Genomic DNA, 10,620 nt, shown 5'->3' on the forward strand with positions numbered 1-10,620 from the left:
TTTCTTTCTTTCTTTCTTTCTTTCTTTCTTTCTTTCTTTCTTTCTTTCTTTCTTTCTTTCTTTCTTTCTTTCTTTCTTTCTTTCTTTCTTTCTTTTCTTCTTATGAGTAAAGGAAATCTTTGGAGGACTTCACTTAGTGTATGCAAGTTTTCTCCAGCAAACCAAATTTAAAGTCAGTCTTAGAATATAGCCTGACAAAGTCATTTCAAAAGCAGTAATATACTTGAGATTCCCAAGAGAAACTTATTGAAAGTTGCACAATCAATTATTTTTTTCACGTTTTCCCMAAATTTGTCTCTGACCACAGACTACATCTATGAGAATTCAAAAGCAAATAATGTTTGTTGAAAAATGTACTGGAACATAGCAAATGRCCCAGACGTCAGTGGCAATACAGTCTGGTGTAAGTTGCCAAAAGCATTTAACAACTTTCTGGTGACAGCATCTCTTGGGATTTTTTTAGATTTGAGTTCTGTCTTTTATTTAATGCAGGCACAGGCACAGGACRAGTCAAACTTCTGTGGCTCAGCCTCCCACACACAAATTTGTGAAACCAACATTTCCCAACCAACACACCACACAGATGCTAGAAATTCCCTGGGTTAATAAACTAGAGCAATTCCTGTACAGATAGTCTGTGCCATTTCCTCACCAAAGATATATGGTGCCATTTGCAGCACCCTGGGACATCTGAAACATGTAGCTGGCAGATATGACAAAAGACCTAGGGGATATTCTTCTGGACTAGCAGTGAAGACCAGGAGGATACGTTGGCCTCACAGATCTATAGATGCCCATATGTAGGGAATTGACTTAGACTTGGAGTGGTTCAAATTAAAATAAAATCTTGTACATACCGAATGGAAGGAGTATCATGTCCTGGGGTTTTGTCTAAGGTACGTGAGACCTCACTGTGAAGTATGACTGARTGTCATGCCTGGGGAGTGGTGGGAAGTATAACTTGTGGATTACCAAGGTTCATTAGATGAGCATTGCTAGGCCTTTGATTATCCTATGACTTCTATCCATATGCCCTTATTTTAACAAGATTTGGTCTCATGTGCTCACTCAAAAAGAGCTTTGAATTTGTCATAAGAGCATACTCGGTGTACCTGTTCGAGAACATTGCTTGCAGAAGTGTGTGGGTTGGAATTGCTATTCTTGTCTCAGTTTATTCTAACAGGAATTATTTTATTTGAGCTAAACCATAATAAGCATATACATACATATCATTCTGCAGTTCCCCCCCCATTATCTAAAAAAGAAGACAATTTTCTAGATAAAGCAGTGTTCTTCAGTGTGTAATCAAACCTTCAGCTTGCAGAAAGAAAGTCCTAAAAAACTACAGCAGCTTTTCTATTGTTTCTAATTTCTTTTATTCTATGAAGAAAAAAAAATTATCCTTAGACAGAAAGATAAAGCTACTCCATCAGTGGTAAGCTAACCCTGTGCCTCAGAGGTCAATATGTTTTTGGTACCAATGCAAACAACATGTGTTATTCTGCTTCCTGTGCTATGATGAGAAGAAAGGTTTCCTGTTGCAATGCAGTTTTCTTAAATGCTCTTCACTGCAACACTATCCAGATGATTTTTTTTTGTCATAGCCAAAATAAAAAAAGTCTAATTGATTGATTAATCATAGAGGATAGTGATCCAATTATCACTGAGAACTGTATCTGATGCTGGAGCTCAGTAAAGTTATATCTGTGATTATTTCAATGCACGAATTTCCTCTCAAAATCCTGAAGATGCACAACTTCAACTTTGTTGCTTCAGTTGGGCAACAAAATGCTGAAGTTAGGGGCTAGTTCTTAAAGGAATTCTGGTGTAKCCATTTTCAGAGTGGTTCAATTTTTTTCCAGCCACTCACTTCCACACTGATCTTAACATCTGCTCTGGAAATCTGATCCTGATAAAACTGTAGATCACCACCAACAAGAAAAAGAAACAGAYAATAACTTTGGAAAAATGTTTAAGGCTATGTCTATACTGCAGTGTCTCACCATAAAAGGGATGGTGTAATGTAGGCTAGAGGTGCTTGGCCTCAGCTTGAACCATATGAGGAATATCTACGCTGTTGCTCCATGCTGCTTTGGGATGTGTGCTACAGCTTCAGAATTTCCGTGTAGATTTAGCTTTTTAGTTATATGAAATAATCTGTTCTGGCAAAACTCCAGGTAGCAATTTAATCAAACCATGGTGCATGCAATTATAGACTGAAATCCATATGTTGACACTTAAGCAGCAATAATAGCCTGGTTTCCTTGATGTTGAAACCAGTGGGTTCTGCAGATGCTTAGCATCTTTGAAAAGAAGAGTGAATGTTCTGCTCTAATCCTCCAACAGCAGCTCTGCACACTTTGTTGTGAACAAAGCATGCAGAAACAGTTAAATCCAATATAGCCAGGATGTAGTGTGAAGGAGAAACCTTCTGGAAACCCTTATCAGTGCTCACTCTGCTGCTTTCATTGGTGTGCACATTGTCCTGTGCTAGCATCTGCTCCCTGACCAAACCTGACTAAGCTCATCCTCACCTAGGCTTATGGAGGGTTTGTAAGGACATTCCTGGTAAAAAGTTGGCAGGAAGGCAGAAAACTGTGTAAAGGAAGTGGCCAGAGTAGTGCCAGAGGGGACTGCTTGTATTGAACCACATCTGCAACAGCCTAGCAATGATGTTTTATAAGTCTTCATTTGTACTATTCCATTCTGTCACTGTTAGTTTTCTCTGCATGAGGGACAGCCCACATACRTGTGGGAAATTACCTATCTAGTTTAAAACATTAAAGATGGCTTAATGAGTTCCTTCAAGGAGCAGTGAATTAGGTACAGATATCAGGCATTCAAAATAGCATCCTAGTATATTCCTGGTCATTCCGTAATCCTGATGATAGAGGGGTTCAGGTAGATAACACATGTCTCAGACACCCTGCTTCATCCCAGTAAGTATTTTGACAATCCTGTGTAGGACTTCTTTGCTGGAAATAGGATTTATTCTAATGTTTTTGGTTACATTCTCTCTTTTTCTTAACTGCCCACAGACTGCCCACAGCTTGTTTGAATGTGCATAGGTCTGAAGAGCCCATAAAACCAGAAAAAGAAAAAACTCAAGATAAGGTCTCTGCAAGAAAATGCACGTGTATATTGCACATTCCTTGGACAGMGGAGTCCCTGTGTAAGATCACAGAGCTCTGCACTTCTAAAGCTTTTTTCCGTGGAGAATCTCATGCCACTTAACGCAGCTTAATGAATCAAATTTCACAGAACTCCCTTGAGACAGACAAGTACTGGTATAGTTGTTTTGAACAGAGAGTAGATTAGGCTGCTGAGCAGAATGTGATTGAAGCAATGCTAGTTTGCCTCTATGGAGATATCAGAGGAGTCTCTGGCTCACTGCATTGCAATATATCCTAACAGACGGAAGGCAGAAGATCAGTTGCTGCCTTTGCACTCCTGAAAAGTCTTTGTATTCCTGAGGGCAAGGTACGTGTCCATGCTCCCGCAGCAACACAGGGGCAAGACGTGCAAAGGATTTTATATACCTAGATTATTGCTGTAACCCATGAGCTGAGSTCCCTACCCTGCCCTCTTTTTTGGGCAGCTGGAGGTAAAATTCCATCTAAAAGCATTTGCACCAACTGCATGCACATTTTTTTTTACTGTTATTTTATCAATTTCTTTTTTTTTACTTAAATTCAAAAAGCTTTTACCAAAATGAGTGTAGAAAATATAAATTTAGAAAGGTAGGAGAAAAACATTGACACTGGACAGGCTGGCCTGGGATATGTGATTGATTAGTAGTCAGCAAAAACTAATGAAAAAAAAGTTAGACTGCTGCCTACATTGACCTGTAACCCCTATGTTCCTTTGCCTTCCCAGAGCAATAGTCTCCATGAGGCTGCACCTTTAGAGGATTAAAATSTGGTGGAGCTGTCATTCCTAAGGTAAACACTGTTTTTCTTCTTGGAGTTTTTACTATTGATTCCATATAAGGGAGACTTTTGTTATTTGTGGTTTGACCTGAATGTCAGAAGAAGACCAAGACTTCCCTGCGTGCAGCAGTTGGTATTCTGGGCTGGAAGATTCAATTCATTCTCCACAAGGGCACTAGAAAAACTTCAAATGTTGGCTTATCTAATCTCACTGACGACTAAACCTTCTTGAGCTTTCTGAGAAACTGCAGTTAGGTTCCCTCCAAACAATCTCTTTTCCAGTCTAAAAAAAAACAGACATCAGATGTGGTGATATTCCAGGCCATTTAATCATTAAAGGTCAGTATCGAGCAACTAAACCAGAAGACTTGAAGTTATTTAGTAGACTCATTCTAGCTTGTGGTCATCTCTAATGTTCTAACTCTTTGCAGTAAGAAAGCAATGGTTGGCATCATCTGTCTCTTTAGGATTGAGAGAGCTGTTAGTTAGTATTTGTGAGTGTGGTTCTCTAACAGCATTCCTTCCAGAAGGGAAATAACTCGGGAAAGGGAAACTAAGGGAAAAATGATACATGAACAAATAAAAGATGCCTAGCCTTTGTTGTGGTTACTGTTTGGGTGGGAGGGATAACAGTGTTTTCAGCCTTCTCCTTCTGCTGAGAATTTTGGCAATGAAGCTGGAAAAAATGTAGCTGAATATTCACAGTGGATTCAATAGCTGTCACATYTAGGGAAGGAATGCTTGAACAATGAAATAATTTCATCTAGTAAATGAGTGTCATCAATTGGGAATACTGTCAGAATAACAGCTGGAATTTCTGTGGAGGACCCAGGAACTTCTTTTTATGTGTTGCATGTAATCAAAACTAAACCAAGAAGGATGTACAGAGAAATGTACTGTAAGAGAAGTATTTTTTTTTCTGCTGGGGAAAGCACAGTGAGTTCTTATATGTGTAGTCTACATCCATACAACATTAACTATTGAAGGAAAAGCTAAAACAGCACATTGATAAGAGAGCTGTACAGAAGACCTTGCTCTACATGGTAGAAGTGTGACACTTCTCTGAGAACAGGAAATTTGGTGATMAATGAATCATATCACACTTGCACATGATGACTTTTGTCTTTAGAAGGAGGACTAAAACTGGGATTGATGGTCCTAAAAGAATAGGACTTTACTCCTGGTTGTAAAAGATCGATTATTGTTAAATATGATCATTTAAAATGCATATTAACTGCTACCTCAGTTCTACTCAAAAGGGCAGACTGAGTGTGGATTATGCCAAGATGTCCCTAACTAGTTTATATGATGGTCAACTTTCTCATTTAATCACATGCTTTATCACTTACAGAAGTAGGATTCCTTCATTCTTGCCTGTAACTTTGTAAGTTACTTCCCCAGACCTGTATAACCGTACCATTTCCCTTAGGAAATAGGAGCAAATGCTCATATAAAGAAACCAACCAAGCAACCAACCAATCAAAGCATTGCAAAAAAAAAAAGAAAAAAAAAAGAAAAAAAAAATAAAAAAAGGAAACTGTTTGAGATTTCCAGACAAGTCATCCAGAAGGAGATGCCTACATTTCTTTTAAATCTCTATGAATTAAACATCTGGTTCTGCTAGGCCACTTTGTAATTTCAGCCTAATGCATGTTTAGTTTTTGAAAGTGGAATAAAAACAAGGAGAGGAGCAAACAGCGAGGARCTGGCTGGAGGAACAGAGGAAAGAAATAGAGAACGGAGATGAAAGGTGAGTTTGAAGGAAACACCAGGGAAGTCAGTRTGTATGTGTGTAGCTTAAAAGCTAGTGGCAGGTGGCCTGTCTTGCAAATAGATCTTCTAATAAGGACCTGGTTTAGTTCTACAAGCATGAAATCACCTGAGACTGTTGTTACACAGATGAATGCAAAATCTCCTCTACAAGCTTGGCACAAAAGGCATACATGCTCTGTGGTCACCTGGGGACCCTCGGTACCTCATCATCCTATATGTTTCTCCTGCCCATAATCCTGCTGTCTGTGTGCACTGGGGCAGAGATCATCATAGAGGGCTTTAATGCATATAGTTCTTTGAAGGATTTTGCACTACTTTGATTAATTCTAGAAGTCACGGTCTATTGCTAATGCCCTCTGTTTGGGATATGGTTTATTTTTGGAAGAAGAAAATGATGATTAGCTTTCAGGCTCCATGAACCCTTGGCAGATTTTTGTGTCTGAAAAGAACTGAGAGCCAGAAAAAGATTTTTAGTAAATGAGCACATTTTCTGAGCTTCATGCCAGATGGCCATACATATAGGTGAGAGACCTTAGCTGTTCTGGTAACAGTAATGCACCCTGACACCTCTGAATGTTCTCTGGTTGTTTCAGACCCAATTGGGAATTCAACAGAAGAGACATGGGCAGAGATTTCTGTTCTGACTTYTTTTTAACGAATGAAACTCTGTCTAAATTGGGAAAAACTCTCATAATCATGATCTGTGGATCTACAGTACAGAAGAAACTTTGCATTGGGCTCAAGCCCTGCACTGCCATCAATGTAGTTCATAGGCAAATGCAAAGCCTTATTGATCTCAGAGAATGTCTTTCTTTTTTTTCTGTGAAAGAGAGGTGATTGCAAGAATGGGTCCAGTTATCACAGATAGATAGGATTATGGATGAAAAAATTCAGCACTTGAACAGCCATATCCCTACTTCTGACAGAGCTGATGAGTATTTGACATATGTCATTTGCATTAAATATGCAGGTGCTCCTATGTGAAATAATCTTTTTTTTTTTTTTTTCCTTGTTACAATTTCTATGAATATCTACAAGAAAAATATGTTTGAAAATCATGTTGTAGACTAAATGACACTGAATATTGTTGCTTGATTAAAAAAAAAAAAAGGAAAAAATACTCCTCTGAGCTTTGGAAAAATCACCTCTGATCCCAGATTCAACTCAAGTAAAAATGTTCTACCATGAAAAAATCTTTTTAACATAACCCTTTCCATTGACTGAGAGGCCTCTCTTATGTTTTGAGAGATCAAGTGTTGTGCAGATTGGACCCACTGCTAATTTAAACACAGCATCTAAAAACTAATTATCCAGATCTTCATTAACGATAATAGCCTAGTCTGACCGGAAAATAATTAAGCATTCTACATTCTCTTGTTGTTTTTACTCTTTGCAAAAATTGCCTATTGCGCATACTGACTCAGTGGGGAAAGTGTTTGTTGCTGATTTACCAGCAATTTTTTTTTCCTTGGTGGAAGGATAATGAAAGAAGCAGAAATCTGACAGCAGGAGCATCATGAAGTGATCTGGCAGACAGCTGTCCAGACAGAAATCTGGAGAGGGAGGGTGAAAAGAGGGGAAGAGGAGATATTGAAATACAACAGCAAATTCACAGGAGGGAAAAAAAGAAAAAAGGTGGAAATAATTTCTTGTCTGAAGACCTCAGCGTGGTTTATTTTAAGGCTGAGAAACTGTGTTGTGGACTTTATGATTTTTACAGCTCTCAGGCAGAAGTACTTGTGAGGGCTATATCTGAATATACTCAGCACCCCTAGTACTGTTCGAAAACACAGAGAACAGGGAATGGTCCACTTTGTACACACACATATGAAAGTGCTATGACGTTCAGGGGTGGTGCAAATCTAGTTATTACAGGAGTATCTGAATACTGACTATATATGAATTCTGAGTATCTTTTTTTGTTGCTACACTAAAGTTTGTGGCTTTAGTGCTTTGAAATCCAAACCTCTTCATATATGATTCTGTAATTCCCTTTATTCTCAACAGGGATTTTTTCTTAAATCATAGATTATGTCTGGCTATCTTAGCAAGATGAAAGGAAAGAAAGAATGACTTTATTAAATCTCTTCTAGCTAGTTTAAAATCTAGAGGAAAGCTAGAGAGGAGAGACTGGATAAGAGTTGGCCCAATATATGTCAAGGAAAAAAACATCAGCTGAATAGTTCTTTTTCAGCTGGAAATACAGTGGATGACACCTGGAGTAATTTTTAAACCTATTTCTGTACTGTTTCAAGCAACTGAATAAGAAAGACCTGATGTCTGAGCAACTATTGTCAACCATGAGGTAGTTGTGTTGAATAATAATAGACATTACTGTTTTTTTCAACATCCCTGGTAARTTGTGAAAATCAGCTGATATACAAGTATGTATATAGCTATATGGGCACTTGCTATTTGTCCTGATGAAGWACAAAAGCCTTCTAGCAGGACTTCCAATTTTCAAATGATAGTTGCTTTTGGAAAGGCAAACTTTGGGAATTTGAGACATCAGTATAGATTATCACTGCACTGCATCCAATCCCATACCTCAAACGTGGATTAAATCTTTCCTCAGTTACCACCAGAGACTGGGATCAAATGGGCAGATTAACAGATGTGGTGTAAGAAGCTCCAGGATGTTTTATGAGCATGGTGTGGACTACCTTGTGGATTCTTTTGAAGGAAGGGATAGGTCTTTAGTGCTAATGACTTTATGAATATTCYTTTTAGTCTACTTTATGTTCTTTGCACACACTAGCATTTTGGGTGGGCTTAGAAATAGACTGAGCACAAAGGATGAAGCATCTAACAAGTGTAATATTSCTTTCTTAAAATAAAAATCTCCTAGCCTTGAATTATCTGCAGCTCTAGGAATTCCTGAGACACAGGTGGTTTCTCTATAGAAATTTCTGTCCTTTTCCTAGTCTTTTTTGAACCCATAAAATTTTTAATGTCCACAGCATTCTGTGAAGGGATCTCAAAGTTTAGCACACAATGTGAACAACCATCTTCATTTCTTTGATKTAAGCCTGTCATGGATGCTTCCATTTGATGTACCCATTATTAGCTTGGAAGAGATAGTGAATGATTTCCCTAATGCTCTCTTCATGCTACTCAAGAATCTGTAATTTTCAGTGATTTGCTTCAGATGTCTCTTTTGCAGCCTTGAAACGTACTTGATCTAAAGAGGGCATGGGTATTCTTTGAGTTCATTTAATGGGAAAAAAAAGTCAAGGAACTAAAGTTTTATTGTGAGTTAATAAACATGGGAAATTAAGACTAGAAGAAATTAACATTATGGTTAGCCCCACAAAACAAATATGCAAAAGATTCATAGTTAGAAAGATACATTGAACATTTAACCCTACTGCCCTACCACAAACTTACACCWTCACAGTCCATTAAACACACTCCCAATCACCTTAGTGAGATCTTTTTTTAGAAGAATATTGCAAAAACAAAAATTGCTGTTAGAATGTGCCCCAGAGAGGGATTAATTAATTAATCAAAATAAAATAAAATCAGTAAAAAKAAATCTTATGCTAGATTAACCCCTATAGTAAGCTGATTGAATTGAGACTTGCTTTTTCTCCATCCTGTATTACTGGTATTTCTCTCACAGGAATTACAGATGAGTGATTCTCACCTGAAGGCACAACTACTGAAGCAACTTACCTGTATGGARACGCTGCTATAGGAACCACCTATGACGCCAGCAATGAGTAACGGTAAATTCTCTTGAATGGCGTATGAGCCATCAGGGCACATATACTCTGTTTCATCCACTTTAGTCAAAGATGCCCTGACAAACTCCAGAGACTGTTCTAAAGCATATGTATCCCGGGAACATGTGTCCAAAATGTGAACTCCAAGCTTAATTCCTGGCAGCAAGTAGTTGTCTCTGTTAATTTCATCAATAGCAAACAACATAGCCTCCAAGCGCTGGATGCCTCGGTCCTCATTGATTCTCCCACATTCTTCTATCCCGGTGCCTTTTTCGTTGATTGGAAATAGACCACCTAAGACTAGGTCTCCTTCTATCTTAATCTCTTTTCTTACAAAACTGTGGTCACTTAGGGAAAGGAAGACCCCTTTGGAAAACAAAGCTAGGGCAAGGACTTGGAGCCTGGTGAACATCTTCATTGGTCCTGTTTTAGCAGCTCTAAGAAACATTGGTAGTGGGAGCGAAAGTGCTCTTCAGTCCTTCTGATCCATTGACAGATTTAAAGTACTGTCCCACAAGCAAGTGAAGAACAAGCTACGAAGACTGGATCTCTAAAGGAGAGATGAAAACAATTAAAAATGTAAAATGAGATGTGAATTGTTAGAACATTTGTATCAATAAACATTTGAAAACAGTGCTAAAATGTTATTAAACAGAGTAGATGATAAGAAATGCATTTTTCTTACACTGCCATAGGGTTCCTTGTTTTATATTCTCCACAACCGATTACTAACTAAATATCCAGAAAGACATTCATACTCAAAGACAAGAGACCTCAGGAGACAAAGGAGAAGCTCTGTATTACCAGGTAGGAATAGAGGCCAGGACTAAATCAGAAAAATAAACAAGACCATATTATGGTTCATCCCATCTAATTGTTAATCTGATTGTAACCCTAGCATGGTTTTGAGTCAGGCCAACTAAACAGTGCCTAGACATGGCTCACAGACAGGCAAGGGACAGAGACCATTCCCAATAAAGCATTCAAATGTTTTGGATGGTGCTTTGATAATGCTGTAAATTGAATCTGATATGTCTTAATCACAAAATGAATCCTCCTTCAGGCACAAAAGATTCTCCTGCAAGCAAATTGAGTCAAAAAAAAAAAAAGAAAAGAATATCATAGAATCATAGAATCATAGAATGCTTAACGTTGGAAGGAACCTCAGAGGTCATCTAGTCCAATCCCCCTGC

General features: G+C 38.2%; 1 protein-coding gene across 2 annotated transcripts in view; it reads right to left on the reverse strand.

Annotated features, from left to right (window-relative positions):
• The window catches only part of GRM3 (glutamate metabotropic receptor 3), a 101,973-nt gene that overhangs the window by 31,640 nt on the left and 59,713 nt on the right, over positions 1–10,620 (reverse strand). For both annotated transcript variants that reach the window (XM_026033265.1, XM_026033266.1), the window contains exon 2: positions 9,378–9,977. In XM_026033265.1, coding sequence (XP_025889050.1) covers positions 9,378–9,875 — 498 coding nt within the window. In that variant the 5' untranslated portion in view covers positions 9,876–9,977. The remainder of the gene's footprint in view (positions 1–9,377; positions 9,978–10,620) is intronic.

This window comes from Nothoprocta perdicaria, unplaced genomic scaffold (genome assembly GCF_003342845.1).
Source record: "Nothoprocta perdicaria isolate Ctin4 unplaced genomic scaffold, notPer1 scaffold_127, whole genome shotgun sequence".
Lineage (NCBI taxonomy): Eukaryota > Metazoa > Chordata > Aves > Tinamiformes > Tinamidae > Nothoprocta > Nothoprocta perdicaria.